The 21,009-nt window shown below is 33.8% G+C and overlaps 1 protein-coding gene across 1 annotated transcript in view; it reads left to right on the plus strand.

Annotated features, from left to right (window-relative positions):
• Positions 1 to 17,125, plus strand: part of FANCB (FA complementation group B) — a 28,269-nt gene extending 11,144 nt beyond the window's left edge. The window contains exons 3-9 of the mRNA XM_045537707.1: positions 1,062 to 1,214; positions 1,952 to 2,044; positions 7,384 to 7,512; positions 10,788 to 10,954; positions 14,895 to 15,325; positions 15,451 to 15,688; positions 16,194 to 17,125. Coding sequence (XP_045393663.1) covers positions 1,062 to 1,214; positions 1,952 to 2,044; positions 7,384 to 7,512; positions 10,788 to 10,954; positions 14,895 to 15,325; positions 15,451 to 15,688; positions 16,194 to 16,605 — 1,623 coding nt within the window. The 3' untranslated portion in view covers positions 16,606 to 17,125. The remainder of the gene's footprint in view (positions 1 to 1,061; positions 1,215 to 1,951; positions 2,045 to 7,383; positions 7,513 to 10,787; positions 10,955 to 14,894; positions 15,326 to 15,450; positions 15,689 to 16,193) is intronic.
• Positions 17,126 to 21,009: the final 3,884 nt, after the last annotated feature.

Consider the following 21,009-nt stretch of genomic DNA (forward strand, 5'->3'; position numbering starts at 1 on the left):
CTTTAGAAATTAGCCTTAAAGGGGAAAGATTGCTATTTGGTTATGTAGATACAAGAGCCTTACTTACATTCTTGCTCTAATGCAAGCCACCCTCCTGTATCATCTAGATGATATATCTGTGCTCCTGGGATTCTGAGTGGGAGATTTAGCTTTTCTGCCTCAGGGAGAAGGGAGATCTTATCCTCATGATATTAGTTTTCCAGGGGACCAATCTAAAGGCTTTCAGCTTTGTGGACCTTTAAGAAGTTGTTTTCTGTTTTAAACTTGAAGGTCTCATGTTCTAATATAAACTGACCAAATCTTCCCATTATGCTAGGACAGTTCGAGGTACCCACTATTAGGACCCCTCATCTTTGCCCCTGATAATAGCTATATTTATTCCCCCTCCTAACACACACACACACACACACACACACACACACACACACACACACACACACACACACACACACACACACACACACACACACCGCCCCCCCCCACACACACCCAGCCACCCCAGGGTTTAAGGTATTAAGTTTATCTTGACTCTGTTATAGGTTATTCTGCTTAGAGAGCTCTTAAAGTGTCCACTGGTACCTTCTGGTTACCTAATGCAACTAAATTCCTTGGGTAATTGCTCTGATCATAAATGCATATCCTCTAAGGCTTATGGGAATGAGGGCCAGCCTTAAATTAGCAGTGCAAGAGAAAGAATTTTCACTAGAGTCTTACTCATGATAAACATCAGAATTTCCAAAACATTTAGTTTTGAGAAGTGTTAGAATTTATAAATAGATTATAATAAAATTTTAATATAGAAATCAGGAACGTGACAGTCCCTAGACAAACAATAAAATATTAATTCTAAATACCTTGCTATTTATAAAGTTATTAGAGCTCCTTATATTTTCTGATCCCCCAATATCTTTATTTTATTTTAGTTTTTATACTACCATTTTCATTACTCATTTGTAAGATTGTGGATAACAAATTATAACTACATGATACAAAAGTATTTATTTATTTCACATCTGATTTTTTTCTTCTCTATTCTTCCTTTAATGTTCCCTTTCTTTTAGGTTGTTGCTAAATGGGAAAACCTTAGCTTAGTACTGGTAGATGATTTTATTGGAACTGGAAGTGAACAAGTACTGCTACTTTTTAAGGATTCCTTGAACTCAGATTGCCTTACTTCATTTAAAATAACAAATCTTGAAAACATAAACTATTCAGTAAGTTCTGTTCCACTTATACATTACTTTAAGAATTGTTTAGAAAATTTAAGTGCTTAAAAGGTTTTGACCCATCATTTAAATATTTGTGATTTTATACTTTAACTTTTTGAACTTTAAAAATACAGAGATTGAATCTTTTAAATATATACATTGAATCTCCTTTCAACAAATGTTATAGAAATTGACTATGCTTTTGATATAAATTTGTAATATAGTATATCTGGTGGTCACTCAAGTGACTAATACTATGAATTAACTTTATTGTTGCTTCCAAAAATCACATTTTATGCCACCACACATGACAGTATTGGATTAAGGAATAAAACAAAGTGAAACTGCTTTATTAAAGGAAGTTAACAGTTCAAAATATTGTGAGATCTTAGTCATAAGGGAAATTATGTCCCTGAAGTTTCAGATCTATACAAAAATCTCTCTGATCTTCAGTTTTTTCATTTATAAAATGAGGATAATTCTTATTTCCTCTAGTTATGGGATTTTAGGATTTTATAAAAAGAGCTGATCCTTTATATAAGCAGTATACAAATGGTAAGTGATAATAAGAATCTAATTTTTTGCTAGTTACAAGAAATGATGGGGGAAAATATATAATTTACCTTTTATAGAATAGTATATAACATGGAAAACTGCCCTGTGACTAGAATACTTGAATCATATTTTGTTTTATGAATTTTCAAGTTCAAAATTTCAGTTTTAGGTTTTTTTTAATTTATTAGAGTGAACCATTGGATTGCAATGAAGATGATTTATTTGAAGACAAACAAGAGAATCGTTACTTGGTGATTCCACCTCTGGAAAGAAGATTAAACGTTAGTGTTTGCTTTTTGCTTTTGCTTTTTGATTAGTGCTAGTCTAAATTATGAAGTAAAGAACATTGAAAGAAAGGTCCTTAAAGTATAAGCAACTCAGTACTTGGGGAAACAGTGGTACTTCAAAGGGTGTTTACCTTTTTGGCACCTCTATAAAAAGCATTATGGCATTACTTATAACTGTATCATCTAAAAATGATACCCTTTTGTACCAAAAGTGTATAGATTTAATAAGCCTCATGAGAGAAAATGTAAGAAGCTCACTTTTGAAAACACATTCTTTCTGGGATCAGTATACCATGGTATCTCTTTTAGAGTAGTAGCAAATATGATAAATCATAACACATTCCAAAGATGAACAGTTTACCCTTTAAGAAGCTCCCTAAGAGTTTTTGTTTTTTTCCAAATGTACCAAGGTATAATGCACATTCCCTGTAAAATACTGAGACTATGCCAAGAAATATTAAAGGGAAACTAATGATTACCTGTGATTCTACTACAGAGGAATAACCAGTTTTAACACTTTGGCATGTATATTCTTGCAGATTTTTAAATGAAATATATGCAAATTTACATGGAAATGTGTTTATAAGATGCGTGTTCTTTTGTAAGCTGCCTTTTTTGTTTATAAAAATTTTTAAATATACAGAAAATCCCAAGAATGCATTGATTATCTCTGTATTCCCACATAGATTCAACTATTGTTACTTTTAAAAATCGTATTGACCTCATCTGTTTGTGTTTGTATGTGTGTGTGTGTGTGTGTGTGCATTTTTGCAGAACCATTTGAAAGTTGCATATGTTATAATACTTCACTCCTATGTATTTCTGCAGGAATCTCCTAAAAATGATATTCTTCTGTGTAACCATAATACCATTATCACACTTAGAAAATCAATAATGATCCCCTGGTCCTCTTTACTATCTGGTCCATATGCAAATGTATTTAGTTGTCACAAAAATGTTTTGTGGGCCAGGCATGGTAGCTCATACGTGTAATCCTAGCACTTTGGGAAGCCGAGGTGAGAGGATCGCTTGAGGTCAGGGGTTTGAGACTAGCCTGGTCAACATAGTAAGACTCTGTTTCTGCAGAAAATTAAAAAAATAAATTAGCCGGGCATAGTGGCTCACACCAGTGGTCCCAGCTACTTGGGAGGCTGAGGTGTAGGAAGGTTGCTTTAGCCTAAGAGTTTGAGGTTACAGTAAGCTATGATGACTCTACTGTATTCTGGCCTGGGCAATAGAGTGAGACCTTGTCTCAAAAAAATAAATAAATAGGCCGGGCGCGGTGGCTCACGCCTGTAATCCTAGCACTCTGGGAGGCCGAGGTGGGAGGATCATTTGAGCTCAGGAGTTCAAGACCATCCTGAGCAAGAGCGAGACCCCGTCTCTACTAAAAATAGAAAGAAATTATATGGACAAATAAAAATCTATATAGAAAAAATTCGCCCGGCATGGTGACACATGCCTGTAGTCCCAGCTACTCGGGAGGCTGAGGCAGGAGGATCGCTTGAGTCCAGGAGTTGAGGTTGCTGTGAGTTATGCTGACACCACGGCACTCTAGCCTGGGCAACAGAGTGAGACTCTGTCTCAGAAATAAATAAATAAATAACAAAAAAGACAAAAGAAATGTTTTTTTCAGGGCTTAATCAAAGCTTACACTCACATTTGCTTATATGTCTTGTTGGCCTTTATATCTATTAATAGAGTAATGCCCTCTGCCCTCTGTTTTAAATGATACTAATGAGGAGGTTAGGCCAGTCGTCCCTCCTTTTGGATTTGTCTGTTTACTTGTCATGTCAATTAACTTTTTCTTCTATACCTGGGGTCAGACAACTTTTTCTGGAAAAGGCTAAATAGTAAATATTTATACTTTGTAGGCCCTTTTAAAATTATTTTGCAACTATTCCGATTATTAAAGTGAGTTGACTTTAATAAATGCATATTGAACACAGATATTAATGTGAATAATAGATAAAGCATCATCACAGATGTAGAACTATAAAGGAAGAAATTGATGAATTAAAAACTTTTGTAACTTGAACAAAGTAAAATAAATAGACAAATTGTGGAAAAAGAAATTGTAACACATGACAAAGGATTGATTTTCTTAATTTAAATGTGCATTCTCATATGGTATTGTTAGGAATGTGAAGTGGCCCAACCTTCTCATAGGGAAATTTATTATAGCTATCAAAATATGAATTGCACATCTTTTTATTCTTACAATTTTACTTCTAGAAATTTGTTCTAAGGATGAAGTTGATTTTATAAGAATGTTTATGTAGTATTTATAAACAACAATATTTGTCCAAATCTAAATATTCATCATTAGGAGCATGGTAAATAAATCGTGATTTACCTGAACCATGGAATCCTATGTAGCTGTCAAAAATAATAAGATGTATCTTTATACTGATTTAGAAATGATGCAAAAATAGTTTAATTTATGAAGAAGAATCAACTTTTTTAATTAAAAACTTGATAGGTGAATTATTTTTAAAAAACTTTTTTAAATTTTTCAAAAATCTGACAATATAAGAATAAATTATCAAGTCAACTTTCAAGGCTGGAACCCAGGGAGATAAGTGGAGCACTGCTGCTACTTTTGCTCTAAGAGCGTGTGTATGGAACCTAAAATGGTAGTGGCCAGGTACCTGGCAAAAGAAAAGTTAAAATCCTCTCTTGGAATGCATTTACCTAAGCTTCATATAAATCTCACAAGTAACTTTTGAAAGAAGATGAGCTGCCCACAGAATAACTAAGTACATAAAGAAACAAGGCATCATGAGTAATTATTCACAGAAAATACCCAAATAGCATTTATGTCAACTAAAAACACATTGAAATAAAAACAATCAACAAATGAGTTTACCAGTTAACCCAAAGAGATGAAAGAGATGCAGAGCAATTAGTGAACCAGAATATATTATTAAATAGAAAAATTATCCAGAATGTAGCTCAGAGATAAGGAAAATCTGAAAGGTTTTAAACAACATAAAGGGAAGGCAGGGATGAATGGAGGTGGGGATAGGAGATAGTTGAGAGTCCATTTTGTTTCAGGTATCCACATATTAACAGTAACTTTCAATGTGAATAATAAAGTTCTATGTGCTGAAAGGCCTTTTATAGATGAACAAGGCTACCTTCCCCCCATTTTATACATGAGGAAACAAATGGAGAGCCAGAAAGGTTAAGTGACTTGCAGAGCTAGAACTAGAGTCTATTTCACTGTTCTTTCTCCCGTGAAATTTGTTTTCCAATCAATTGTTGGAGGGGAAATGGGGAGACCAGGACCTTAGAGAAACTTCTGCACAGGTACACGAATGTTCAGAGCAGCATTGTTTGTAATACTCCACAACTGGGCATAACACAGATGCACATCAGTGGGAGAACAGAGAAGTAAATTGTGGCAGTTATACAATGTAATACTGTAATGCAATGGAAAGAACAAATTACAGCTACTAGTGACAACACAGGCAACTCTAAATCTCAATATATACAGAATGATTCCATTTGTAAAAGGTTCAGAAACAAAACAAAAAACTAAGAATATTCCTTAGGAATTCATACAAAGGTGATAAAATTATGAAGACAAACAAGGAAGTTATCTCAAAAGGCCAGGGTAGTATTGCCTCCAGTGGAAAAAGGGAGATTAGTGATTGTATAGGGCCCCCAGGCAGCTCCTGTAGTGGTACTTTTTGGAGTGGGTGGAGTTACATAGGTGTTGACTTCACTACCAGTCTGTAAAATGTTTTTTGTATTGTGTGCTCTTCTGCATATAAGATAGAGATCAAAATAAAGAACAAAGAAGCAAGATTCAGTGTCATGCAGTACAGTATGCTCCTGTATTTGGTTTTGGGTGGGATTTTGTGTGGAAGAGAAAGAAAGCTTTCTTAACATGTACATGGAAAAGCTCTGGAAAGATAAATAATCTATGGGCTGTACAAATGGAATTGAGTGTCTAGGAAGAGAGATGAGGTATACTTTTATGTTGTTTAAATTTCTTATGTGCTTATTTTCATAGTTTTATAACAAAACTTCACAACATAGATTATTTAACTAGTCTGTTGATTCACTGTTTGGTCCTGGAGTGGGGGGTGTGTCGAAGAGAGGAGGGAAGAGAGAACACTGATAATTTTTGAGGATGCATTTCAGTCTGCCCGCATGGTCCTTTCTTCCCTGCCTTACACCTCTAGCAACTCAGATGTGGCTATATACCTCTGATGGGTACATCTCCCTCCCCACCAAGTTACAAATTACTGAGAAAATGAGTGATGGAGTATGAATAATGTGGAGCCTGCAGAACTAGGTCAACATAAGTTTTAAAATATTAGGTAGACACTTTACATACTTTGTGCAACGAGATAAGATACAGAAATAATTCAGTCTTTACTCTCCAACTTCTATTCATTGATTAAAAAGAAAAACAAAAACAATTTACCTGCCTTGAAATTTAGTTTAAAAAAATGAATCCAAAAATGGAATGAATTTTGTTTTTTAAATCTAGAAAAACATGTTTTATTAATATTAAAAGCCAGATTAATACTTAAACTGCCTCAGATATCCATCTGAAATGAAACAACTTCTATCATTTCAATGACACAACTCTTTAAATTTTCAGTAGCAAAGTATATTGTATGAATGTTTCATCTTTAGTGCTGAAATGTATTCATCTGATGTAATAAAAGGAGGGAATTGCTCTGTGCCCAGTTCAGAGCGAAATCATTATTTTTTTCAGTAGTTTTCAGGGTGTTTTTTCAGTGGAGTCAACCTTAGAACTGAGTTTATTAGCACAAAAATAAATTTGTGACAGTTTAGGAGCTATTATGTGTTGTCTTTTAAGATTTTACTATAAAGATTATATGAACAGAGGATTTCAGACAGTATCAAATTAAATGTGGTCTTTTTTATTCCTTATGATATCTCTGCTCATGTGGATGCTTTGTTCTTAAAGCAGAAATTACTTCAACAACAAGAAACAGCTTTTTTGTGGGGGTGGGAGTGTTGGTAAGCCTTGATTTTCATTCATATTGTTTTCTAGTTACTTAATAACTCAGTAGTGAAACAGATGCTAATGCATTGGCATTCTCTCAGTTTGATACATAAACTCCATATTGCAGTTATTTGCTATGTTTTCCTTTGAAAGAGAAAAATTACATTTTTTGTACTTAGAGAATTAAAATCTATAAATAAAAGTTTTGCTCTGAGAAGTATTCTCTACTATAGAAAAAGTGAATTGATGAGCTCATTTGGAGAAAGTACTTCCTGAATTAATAGCATGTCCGGTTTCATTTGAAATTGTGTCTCTGGCAACCATTTTACTTTCTACCTTATAGGTTGGTTTGGCTTCTGTTCGGGAATTACGAAAACATCTCTTGCTTAAGGAAAAAATTGTTTCAAAATCTTGCAAAGCTTTAATAAACTTGGTTCAAGGGAAAGGTGATAATACATCAAGTGCAAAACAGGTAAAATTAATCATGTGACCATTTTATCATTTTATGAATTGAAAATCTGCAAGCTATTACAGAGTTATTTAAATAGGAATATTGGAATATATTAGAAAATGCTGCTCAGTGGATCAAGAAGAGTGGCAGGGATTATAATGGTGGACTTTTATGACATTGAAAAATATTAAGGAGCCAGTATTTTACCAATTTGCATATAATTCTGTAGAATATTAAAATCTTAGTTATCAGGAACCTTGGGGAACAAGTCCTTTTGTTTAAAAAAGAGACTGTGTGGTTTGGATCAAAAATCCAAGTAAATTATATATTTCTGAACTTCTTATAGAATATACTGAGCATGATTTAACTTTGTATTGGTGCTGATATAATTTTATCATTAGTATTATAATTGTTCTTTTAATCTATTGCATTGTTCATTTCTAAGGATAGATATTTTTTACTCTAGTAAATGTCCCTAAATTGCTATTTTATTTGGTCCTATCTGTTTTTTATAGTTTTACTCTATTTTTCCTTGTGGTTGACCGTAAGAACTTCCTCAGATACCTTGCAGTTACTTATGCCAGTACAGTAATGTAGAAAATTAGCAAAAACTGCTCAGACTTCATAAAAAAATAGTATTTATGCACATTGATTCCATACAGAGAAAGATACAGCATAGTTAAATGGCAAATAAATCAAGAAAAGCTGGACGTAGAGAAACTTAATGTTGCATTTTATTCCCTTAAGTCACTTTAAGTACCTAGCTCTGACTTCCTTCTGGATTGACCATTTCTGTCATGGTCTATGCCTTGTGTCTATATTTCAGTCTCAGCCATATGAGGGTTTTGGTCCAAAATATGGTCCTGTTAATGTAAACAACACAACAAAAACACATGTTGTATTTCTATATTATTGTTCTAATTTTCTGGGAAACCTCACGAAAGTCATTGTTAAAATTAAGTCTCCCCTTTTCCCTTTCCCACCTCCCCTCAACAGTTTTGCCAGTATTAGGGGAAGAAATGTTTAGAAATTAACTTATTGAAACCACTATGTGCAACACCCCATTTTTGGACCTTTACTTTGTTAATTTTAAAAGCAAGCCTGGCAGGCAGTGAAAATTTCCTCAGGTTTCAGATGAATAGCCTGCCTCAAAACTCAGCTAAAAGTGTCAGATTCCTAGGAAAATGTTTAGTCCACTATTGTCTGAGTGCCCATATCTTTTTTCAGTAATTATCACATAGAGAGTCAGTATAGAGTAATGATTAAAGCAGAGCATGGGCTCTGAAACCAACCTGCTTCAGTTCAAATTCCAGTGCTGCTACTTGTTAGCTGTGTGACCTTGGACAAGTTACTTAACTTCCCTGTGCCTCATTTTCCTTATCTGTAAAATGTAGATAATAATACTACTGACCTAGAATACTAAAGTTATTGTGAGGGTTAAATGAATTGATACATGAATGGCATTTAGAACAGTGCCTGGTGTAAAGTAAGCACTCAATAAGTGTTGTATGTTGTTATTGCTACTACTACTACAATTTCTAATGATATTATAAATCCGTATGTGTGTGGAAATGAGTGAGTATGGCCTGGACTTTAAGCATAAAATTTTAACATAAGCTATTAGTTCATTAAATATGAAATGTCCGATTTTGAATCAACAGTTTAGTTTACTATATCTCAAACAAGAAGCAGTACAATTAATCAAAGTTTGTGCCTAAAGTATTGACACAGTTTTTCCATGTTAAGGGTAGCTTGCTTATGCCAGCAGTGAAGAGGCCTAGAGAGTGAGTGGCAATGAAATCACGAAAGGTGTTTTCCACAGCTTGTTGAGCATTGAATATTTTTCCTTGCAAGAAATGGTCCAAAGCCTGGAAGAAGTGGTGGTCAGTTGGTGCAAGGTCTGGTGAATACAGTGGATGACAGAGACTTTCCAAGTCCAGCTTCTGTAGTTTGAGCGGCATTGTTTGTGCAACATGTGGTTGAGCGTTGTCTTGCAAGAGGATTGACCTGTCTCTATTGACCAATCTCGGCTGCTTTAATCACAAGCATCCTCATCATTTCATCCAACTGGTTGCAGTAGACATCTGCTGTAATCGATTGACCAGGTTTCATGAAGCTGCAGTGGATAATACCAGCGCTGGACCACCAAATGGACACCATTAGTGTTTTTTGATGAATATTTGGTTTTGGACTGTGTTTTGGCACTTCATCTTTATCTAGCCATTGTGCTGAACGCTTGTGATTGTGAAAAAGAATCTATTTTTCATCACACATAACAATACAGTATAGAAATGGTTCACCTTTATGTCGTGACAGCAAAGAAAGGCAAGCTTTGAGACGATTTCTCTTCTGATGCTCGTTTAATTCACGCAGAACCCATCTATCCAACTTCTTTACCTTACTGATCTGTTTCAAATGGTCCAGTATTGTTGGAATAGTAACATCAAACCTTGCTGCGCATTCACGAGTACGTTGAGATGGATTCACTTCCACTACAGCTTTCAGCTCATCATTATCCACCTCAGGTCACCCACATGCCTCATTTTCAAGATTAAAATCACCAGAATGGAACTTCTCAAACCATTGACGTACTGTGCATTCATTAGCCACATCCTTCACAAATACTTCATTGATATTTTGAGTTGTTGGTGCTGCGTTGGTTCCACGATGGAGCTCATTAAAAACTAACACGAATTTTTGACTTATCCATGGTTTCACAAAAATCTAAAAAAAAATCAAAAGATAATTACAAGCCAAAATGTGCATTTGAAAGAATGAGGATGTACCTTCACAATTAAAAAAAAAGTGTAAAGGTGAAATGTCAGAGATATCAACTATCAAACTTAGTACTTAAGGAAATCAGACACTCCATACTTATAACCTAATATAAGCAGTCCAAAGATAGCTTTATCAATTTTATTCATACAAAAGTGTACAGTTATAGGCTTAGTGCAAGTCACTGATAAAATACGAATTGGATTGTTTTCAGTATAGCCGGGGTACATACTGTCAGATCTTTTTTCAAAATGGACTCCAGGTTTACTTTCTTGCTGGCTCTATGTTGGATACCCATCTTGTTTCCAGTCATACCATGCTTCTTGATCTGAGTAAATAGTTAATTCTATGTGTTTTATAAATTTTATTTTAGTAAATTATACATAGTCCATAATATAGTATAATTTATTTTAAAATGTTTAGGCCACAAGGCATGGCCACAAGCTGATTTTTTTTTTTTTTAGTTTTTCTATATTTGGTACTTTTTTTTGTAATCAGTTAATTAAACATATTTTTGTAAGGAATGTCTCGTTCCACTTTGGAGTGAAGAAGAAAATTCTGTCCATATCTTTGATGAAAAGTTACCAGACAATTTTCAAGATTCAAAACAGCTGGTAGAGAAGATATGGTATCGTGTAATGGATGATAGTTTGGTTGTTGGAGTGAAAACCACATCTTCTTTGAAGCTGTAAGTAAATTCTAACATGATAACACTATCTTGATGCTCCAGAACAGCGCTGTCCAATAGAAATTAATGGAAGCCACACATGCAATTTTACATGTTCTAGTAGTCATATTAAAAGATTTAAATAGAAGCAGGGGAAATTAATTTTAATATGTTTTATTTAATCCAACATATTCAAAACATTTTAACATGCAATCAATATAAAAATTATTAATGAGATATTTAACATTTATGTTTTCATACTAAGTTTTTAAAATTTGGTGTATATTTTACATGTATAACACATCACAGTTCAAACTAGCTGCATTTTAGTGCTCTGTAGTTACATGTACCTTGTGGCTACTCTCTCGGCCAGTAGAGCTCTAGAAGTATGTTTTACACTAACGTGTTGAGTTAATAATATGAAGAGAATAAGGTTTATAAAATCAAGATGCTGTAGTTTCAGGGTGGCAATAATAACACACAGAACTTTCTAATCAAAACTTCTAGAAGTACTGGGAACATTTAGAGACTATTGACCAAAGTGGATAGGTAAAAACTTAGTCAATTAACAAAGGTGTCTCCCTCTGAGAGGATTTTCTCTTTGGAGCTATTGAAATCATGGATAGGGAAGTAATGTGTATGCTGTCTGCAGCCTAACAAAGAGCTTTTTTTAGTCAAAACAGGCTAAACACAGGCATTGCAATAACTATATTTGAACCACAAATATGCAAGCAGAGAGGAAGAAATGAGTTAGTGCCTTGTAATAGAGAGACAATGGCAGTGTATTTGAGCAGCTTAATAGAGTAAGGAATCCAGACTACTCATCTAGTAGATTTGAGATATGTATTTATTCTATTGTTTCAGTGAATTTCTAAGCTCTTTGAGCTGGTTGATCACCTGGGTTTTTCTTTTCTTAATATGGTATTTTCTATTAATTTTCAAAAATTAATTGTAAAACCAGTGTTTTATTCCTGAGATAATCAAGTTCATTATATCATTTTGATACACTGCTGGATTTGCTTTAACATTTGGTCAAGAATATTTGCATATATGTTTATGAGTGAAATTGGCTTGAAATTTTCTTGAATGACACTTGCCTGGTTTTAGTAGCTAGGACATACCAGTTTATAAGTGAGTTGAGTATTTCCTTTTTTTCTGTTCTCTGGAGCAGTTTGTATAAATTTGGAATTATCTATTCTTTGTTATTCATTTGTACTCACCTGGAAAGCAGTAGAAATCTGGTATTTTCTTTGTGAGATGATTTTTAACTACTGATTCAATTTTTAATAATTATAGATTTATTCACATTATAATTTATTCTTAAATGCATTTTGCTTATTTTTCTATTAATTATCACATTTATTAGCATAAGGTGTTTCTAAGATCCTCTTGGGTATTTATCAACTATATTGTTAGTAATTATCAGTGTCTTTTTATTTCAAATCTTATTTTTGTCTCTTTTTTCCTTGATTAATCTGCCAGAGATACATCGATTTTATTAGTCTTTTCAAATAATTAAATTTTTTGGTGATCTTTAGTTGTATGTTTCCTGTTTATTAATTTCTGATTTTTAAAACTGTTTTCTTTTACTTTCCTTAGGTTTATTCTGTTATTCTTTTTCTAACTATTTCACCATGACATAATTAGAAGCAAATTTCTTATTCTCCTTTAGGTTATTGAGCTTCCTGGCTCTGAAAATTGTTTTTTTTTCTGGCACTTCAAAAAATTCCTAAATATTATTTCTTCAAATATTTATGCTTCCTCATTTTCTCTGGTATTTATCTTCTTATGAAACTCCAGTGAGTCCTCTGTTAGACCGCATTCTATGCTCCATGTCACTTGACCTCTCTCGTTTTTTCATCTCTCTGTGCTAAATCCTCTATAATTTCTTCTGATCTATATTCTGTTCACTAATTTTATCTTCAGTTCTCTCTATTCAGCTATTTAATCCAGTCATGGGTTTCTAATTATTATTATTGTTTGCATTTATGTTAAGTTCTATTCTTTTTCAGAACTGCCTGGTCATTTTTTATTGTCTCATATATTTTCCGTCTTATTTCCTTAATATACCAAACAGAATTGCTTTAAAAAATGTTTTTATATATAGAAAATTTCAAACATACAAAGAGAGTAGTATGGTGATCCTATCTGCCCATCACCCTGCTCTAGTAATTATCAGCTCATTGCTAATCTTGTTTCACCTATACCTCCATGCATTCCTGACCCCCAGCCCCCATATTATTTTGAAGCACTCAAAGGTATCATATTATTTCAAAGGTATCATATTATTTCATCTGTAACTATTCCAGTGTATGTATCTAAAAAGTAAGAACTTCAAAAATATAATCACCCCCCAAAATTAACAGTAACTCCCCCAGTAAATGTTAAAATTTTCCACTTGTCTTTATTTTAAAATATTTTTTTCAAATCATGAGCCCAATAAATTGGACTTGACTGATATATCTAAGTCCCTTGTAATCTGTAGGGATTTTTTGTGTGTCTTCTTTTTTCTTGTATATTTTGAGGAAATCAGGCAGTTTATCCTATGAAGTACTATGGACTAGATTTTGCTGATTTCATCCTGTGGTATTGCTTGACATGTTTCTCTGTCTCCTGTATTTCCTCTAAATTGATAGTTAGATCTAGAAACTGGATCAGATTAATGCGTGAAGTTTTGTTAACAGAATGCTTAATAGTTGCTTTCTTCCGTTATAAGGCTTATAAAGTCTGATCATTTTCAAAAATTTTGTGATATTAGCAGCTATTGATTATTGCTTGGTCCCATTGTTTAATGAGGATTTGCAACATGATGATATTCTAATTCTATTATTGCTTCCTGATTTACTGGCTAAAATACTTCTATAAAGAGAAACTTCTCATCAATTATTTAGTTAGACCCTCAAATATACTTCATAATTTAAAATCAGAGTTTGTGCACAAAAGGTGCTCATTGCTCCTGAGTGGGTTATTGTTCTAGGCCTTTTTTAGCAGACAGAAGTAGGAGATATATTTTTTGTTAGATTGGTTAGTTGTGGTTTTGTTTATATTGAGATAAAGTACAGCATAAGTCCATGCTGATACTTCCAATTAAGACCAAAGACTTTTAAGGTTTTTACTTATTATTACCAATCTTGCATCTGTATCCTTTCTCCCTCACTGAAAATCCCAATTCTCAGTTGTACAAATATAATTACTCATTTGCTTCATTCCACAATATATATGCAGTATTCATAGAATAGTATACTAATAATATGATTATTACAAATTAAGATTTTTAAGCTCTTTTTTAATCCTTATTATAACCCACTATATATACAGTGAAATTCCTATATTAAAGGAATTTCTTGTATTAAATTCCTGCATTAAAATCCTCTCTGGTCATTCTCACCTGTTTTTATCAACTTTGGTAATGTTGGAATATGCTAAAATAAGCCTGTATCATATTTGTTAATTGTTAGAAATGTAAATCTGAAAAGAGTTGCTGAAGGATAAACAATATTCTGTATGAAAAAGCAGATTTAACTCAAGTCCTTTAGGGGAACATAAAATGCAATTTCTGGTTTAGAGGTGTTTGCATTCTAAATCATTACCAAAATACACTCTTAAGAAATAATGAGTAGTTTTTTTCTTATTTAAAAAGAACAGGGAGAAAAACCTACCTCAAAAATAAAATCCAGGCATTATTTTATGAATACCATTCCTTTATCTTAAAAATATTTTTCTAAAGTCCAGCATATTTACAATATTTTTGCTTGCCTTTTGTAAGAGAAGTGCTATCATAGGACCTTTAAAAATGTGTTTGGTTTTCACTCTTAACTCTGATACATTTTACATTTGAAATGATGTTTTCTAGGAAAGGAGAGAATACAAATTTTTTATTGTTGTTTCTATGGCATTTAATCATCTATCTGATTTTAAAGAATGAGCTTTTAGACTAAACCAAACTCTGGGTTTTTTACAGGTCCCTGAATGATGTGACTTTATCATTGATAATGGATCAAGCCCCTGGCTCCAGTTTTCCGCTCATTAAGTGTCAAAATAGGGTGATTAAGTTGAGTATGGATTCTCTCCCAGCACCACACTTGATGCCGCATGAAATAGGATTAGAGGCAAAAAAGATCAAGCTGACCCTTGATAGTGAGGAAAAGGAAAGCTTTGTTTGTGAACAACCATCTAAGAAAGAATGTGTACAGATGATTACTGCTGTAACAACTCTTTCACCACTTTTAGTATTCAGTAAATTTTGTTGCTTTGTGCTGCTACAAATTAGGGAGAGAGAAACTGGTAACTATCCTGAAGTTCGTTATATTCTGTGTGGCAGACTTTTTTTAAGTCTAGAAGATCTTTCAAGTGGGAAATACATACTGACATTTCCAAAGAAGAAACCTATAGGTAATTTTGGTTGATACTTTTTAATCATATATTTAATTGAATTAGAAAAATTTAAGAACTCTTTTTATCTGGTAACAGAGTTTAATGATATGATAGAGCTTGTGACATTTTTTTTTTTTTTGTAGAACACATGGAAGATCTTTTTGTACTTCTCGCAGCATTCCACAAATCTTGTTTTCAAATCACGTCATGTAGATATGCCCTGGGTTCAATGAAGGCATGGCTCTTAGAACACATGAAATGTGAAGTCATCAAAGAATTTCCAGAAATATGCTTTTGTAAAAGGCCAGGAAGTTTCTATGGGACACTCTTTAAATGGAAACAAAGAACACCATTTGAAGGGATTTTAATAATTTATTCAAGGTAATGTACATCAAATTGGAATTGGTCTAGAGAAGTTAGTATGTATGAGTGTGATGAATGTGTGGACCAACAGCGATCCCCACATAGAATTCTGTGCTGTTGAGGAATAGGTCAGAGCCATGGCTTGGTGTAGTGCGACTGGACAGATTGGCCTCCTTTAGAAACTGAAGATCTCTGTTTTAATTTTATATTTTTTTAGCTTCTTGTAGGATCTAGTAATTACTTTGGGATTTCCATTTACTTCTCCACAGTGAAATTTTTAAAAATATTATACTGATTATTATTCAGCAAAAAAATTTAATTGAAAAGAATCTGATTAATATTAACTGACTTGGTATAGGATACATATATTTGATTGCTACAGTCTGAATTTTATCAATGATCACATGCATTATTGGTTCTATTCATCATTAGTGTTTATAAATGAAAATTGATTAGTATGTTGTACATGACTGCTTTGTGCTGTGCAGATTTTTGTAATATTATGTTTGGTTTTTTATTTCAGGAATCAAACAGTTTTGTTCCAGTGCCTTCATAGTCTCATCACAGTTCTCCCTGTAAACTGTATTTTGAGAAATCTAAAATTAGGAAGTGAAGATTTCCTAATTAATCATATGGCAATGTCTTTGGAGAAGGAATTGGTTACACTTGGTTCTCTTTCTTCTGGTTTATCTAAAGTTGAAAGCAACTTTGTGCAGAGGTGTGAAGCAAGCAAAGGAAAGAATAGTGTCGTAGCTGCTTTATCAGACAGAGAGGAAGAAATTCATTGGTACAGAAAAGAACTTCAGAGAGAAAAGGAGAAAGCATTGGAAACAAACCTAAAAGTGAGTGGTGCCCTTTACAGGGAAATAACTTTGAAAGTAGCTGAGGTTCAGTTAAAATCAGACCTCACTGCACAGAAACTGACCAATTTATAATTACAGTTTCAATTTGATATTTTAGAATGTGTTTTCACTGCCATAAAGTTTTGGTTCCACTTGCTATATGTCTCTTTTGTAAAAATAAAGATTGAGGCTTATTATAATAGAATCTTTAGTTTTGATGCACAAAGTGTGGTATGCCTTGTAGAGCAGCAGTTCTCAACTAGGGCCATTTTGCCTCTCCCCACTCCTTCCCCCAGCCCCTACAAGGGTCATTTGGCTATGTCTGGAGATAGTTTTTGGTTGTCAGAAGTTGTGGGGCCAGGGAGAGGTGAGGCAGGGGTGCTCTGGGGCATCTAGGTGGTAGAGGCTAGAGGAGGCTAGAGGAGACCAGGGATGCTGCTAAACATCCTACTATGCACAGGAAACCCCCCACAACAAAGAATTATCTAGCCTAAAATGTCAATAATGCAGACGTGGAGAAACCCTGTCTTAAAGTTATCACATATATGAAGACAGAAATGACATAATTGTATTTGAGTCTAAATCTTTTTAAAAACTTAATCCTTTTCTTATATGCTGCTTAGTAAAACCTAGCATGTAAAAATCAACTTCAAATAAATAAATAAATAAAGCAAGGTTGTCAGGATTCACAAGTTTCTGTAAATATCAAGCTAAGCTCCTCTGTAAATTTAAATGGCAGAGTATCATGGGGAGACCATGAAAATGAAAGTTTTTGAAACCCTTGTTAATTTGAATTTTATTAGAAAGCTGCTCTGAAAGTATGTAAGTCTATAGGAATATGAAAATTGTAGGGCATTTTTCTGAAAAGCATATCTCTTTCAAAAGGCTAAGTATACCTCACAGGCCACTATTTAAAAAATTGAAAATGCTTTTAAGCCATCCAAAATTCCAACTCTAGGCAATGTTAAAATATAAAATTCTAACTAAAATAACCTAAAGAATATGGGACCCCTTAGGGACTTAGAAATTTAAAAATAAGTGCAAATTCACTTTAGCTAAGTAAGTGATTTATAAGGAGTCCAGTGAGATACATTTCAAAGGGATAAAAATTTAACCTAGTCTCCTTTTTTTGAAAAATAAGAATTCTAGGCTAATAAGAGAGTGTCAGGAGAGAGAAAAAGATACAAAAGGATATGGGCCAAAAGAAATGTTCCTGATCCTGTTTGCTCTAAAATCCTTAAGTGAGATGGAAGTTTCCATCAGTTGAAAGAAATAAAGATGATTGTAGAAAGTGGCATCTCATGCTTGTAGCTATGAAGTGCTAATTCCCCCCATACCTTAGAAGTGCTTATACATAATGATCTGGTGATGCAAATAGTTTTTAGAGAATATAGGTTATTAGTTTCCTGTCTTGGTTTTTATGATAGTCCATATAATATGCTACCTCTTTCTAGTATTCCATTGCAAATTGAGATAGAACTCTATAGCTCTGTCTTTATGAAGTGTCAATGGAAAATATTTCAGACTTTCTACAAATGGAAATGAAATAAATTCAGGATTAATTGTGGAAATCTGGAAACAGAATGTGTTATGTGCTGTCTTTAGAAACTGCTCATGATGTGTTTGGAAAGAACAACCAAGTATAAAATATAGGAATTAAATTGTAAAATGGAAGCTATCAGAGAACCAACCAGGATTTAATCATAATAGTTTATCTGTAGGGAAGTTAGGATACTAAAAAGTAGCTCTCTACTTATTTTTTATTTCCCAATGCAACTAAAAGGTATTTATATATGCCAAATAACTTCATTACAAGTGAGTTTTGTACTCCAGTGTATTTTTTCTACTTACTACAAACCAGAAAAGCCAAAGTTTGAGGAAATGACATCCTCGCCACTTTCGTGATTCAGTTCTATTTGCATCTGCAAGCATATTCTACTGACTACTGCCCTGGTCACAAATCTGAGGCTTCAAAAACACAGTCCTCCCAAATCCACACTGTCAAAAACAGTCCTCTCAAATCCACACTGCTGAATTAAAAGTTTTGTTTAGGAACAGAGCTAAGGGGAGGCATGGAAAGCACCTAGATCCTGTACCCTTGTTGCAAATTAAAAAACAGCAGAGCCTTTAAGAATTCTAATACACGGGTGAATCTCTTATTGTCCTGATAGCATCTCTTTATTTATACCGTATAGAATTGGCTACTCAATTTTTTTCCAGTCTTAGGAAAAGATTTAATTAGCTTATATCTCTGCCTGCTCTCTCCAATAGAAACAAAAAATTCAGCTGTCTGGGTTAGAAAAGTGTGTAAAGCTTTGTTTTCTCCTTTTTTTAATTGCCTAAAACTTGGACAATATTGAGAGGAATCCTTTTTCTCCCTTGTCCTTTAAGTTGCAAAAACATTACTTTCCATGCTAAGAATTTGAGAGTGAAAGCTCTTTCTTGGGTAACCCTATCTGAAGAATTTTAGGATTTTACTGCTAAAGACAGAGTAGTACACTGGAAAGAATGCTGACATATAAACAATATACTTAATTCTTCAAGGGTTTGTCCTGTTTTATATTTTGGAGTTTTCTATATCTGTTGCTTGAATTGCTTACTACCTCAACAAAGTAGCCCTGTCCTATAAAACCCGACTGTGATGAGTATCCTTGCAATGCTAATGGTCAGGTCACCTTCTAGGACCTTATTTCAATAATCCTGTCTTGCCTTTTTATTCAGTAAAGTGCCAGATACTATTCAGGTCCTAATTTTCATAAGGGCAGTAAATCAGACACTTGCCATGCTCTCGCTGTTTAGGTTTTTTTTTTTTTTTTTCCTGTGCTACACTTATGAGTAGATATGCTGGAAGTGTGCATAAGTACCTGTGTGCATAACTGTGGGTCAACATCATGGCCATGAGTTCAGCCAGAAAGTTTCTTTAGGATTTTTAACTTTAATTATCCATTTCCCCACAGCAGCAGCCACTTACCCCAAAGTATAAGTGGTGTTATGGCCAGTAAAGCATGTTATTAGTAATGAGTCAAAACATTTAGCACTAGATTACCAGGCCAGTCAGGAGTGAGAGAGAAGTATGATGCACTCTATTGATTACCTCTTCCACATCTATTTCTTCCTTTTTTCATACGGGAATGCTCATTTTGTTCAGGAAACTACCTTTCCCATAGTTCATGTGATTGGGGAGATGGACCCCATCCCCAGTTTCAGAGGTTAGTCCTGACTAATCTAAGCCAGTTAGTGCAAGACATTTCCCTGGCAGCTGTTACTGGTCTGGGCTGAGCACAAGACCTAAATTGGGCCTAATCAGACTGAGGCATAGGATTTGGTTCTTTGGTGAGGAAAAGACTGTATGTCCTGCTGGAAGTAGGTGGCCCTTATTTTAAAAGTTGATAGTTATCTCACAATCACAAGAAAATTAAGCCTTAGAATAAATTTGACACTGTGGACTGCAAAATTTTTTGATTGTTGTGCCCCTGAATCAAATCTAAATCCTGCCGTTTCCCTGGATTGCTGATTACTTAAGAAAAAAATTCCTTGTTACACAAATCAAGGTTTCTATTACTTGCAGCTGAAATTGTTTCTAACTTCTAAAAATGGAAAAAAGAATCCCAGAGAACAAAGCTTATAGAGTCCCAGAACAGAAAGAATTTACTAGTGAAGAAACAGGATGCTTGTACCTCTAAATGAATAGTAAAGAACTCCCCAGGCCCCTGCCCCATATGCACATTTTATTTCTGGGCAGTGGCTCAAGTTTTTCCTTTTTTTTTTTTTTTTTTGAGTTTACAGTTCAAATTAGTACATACTTGATAATAGTATATACCTGAAAATAGAAACTTTAATTTCTTTTATTCTTCTTTTCTCTTTTCCTTAGCTTCCCCCTGGCATTACACTAGGCCAGTTGATCTTTTATGTCTTCCTCTTTGGGGGTAAAGGTGTATGTCAGATCATTTAACTTATTTCTCATTATTTCCTATTTTAGAGTATAAAGTCATGAATGTAAGGGCCATATCTGTCTAGTGCATTTCTTAGATATCTGAATTCAGACTGTCAATTCTCATTTCATCTGACAACTGTTCTCATATTTTCAGCTATATCCTCTCCAGTAGAATAGAGGAAGAAATCTTTATCAATTTTTATTGTACTAGGAGTCTTTGTGCTAGAAAAAACTGATTTGATGTTATGGGACTGTTTTGGAAATAGAGTAGTATTGCTATATCAAAAGAGATGCACAATGTTATTAACTTAAGTGCTAGTAGCCTTTTCAAAGAAAACAGATATGTGCTAGAACATGAGTGTTTGCCTCTTAATGTGTACTAGGGAGTGGAAGATAACCCTTTCTAACTTCATTCTAACTTCGTCAAAAAACAAGTTGATGGTAATTTTTAGTTTGTTTTTTGTGAGCCTGATAAGATGTTTCAAGGTTTAGAATGACTGAGTAATTTTGGTTATGTGAAGTGTAATAATAAAATCATCTTATGATTTATCAAAACAGGAAAT

This window comes from Lemur catta, chromosome X, assembly GCF_020740605.2.
Source record: "Lemur catta isolate mLemCat1 chromosome X, mLemCat1.pri, whole genome shotgun sequence".
Classification (NCBI taxonomy): domain Eukaryota; kingdom Metazoa; phylum Chordata; class Mammalia; order Primates; family Lemuridae; genus Lemur; species Lemur catta.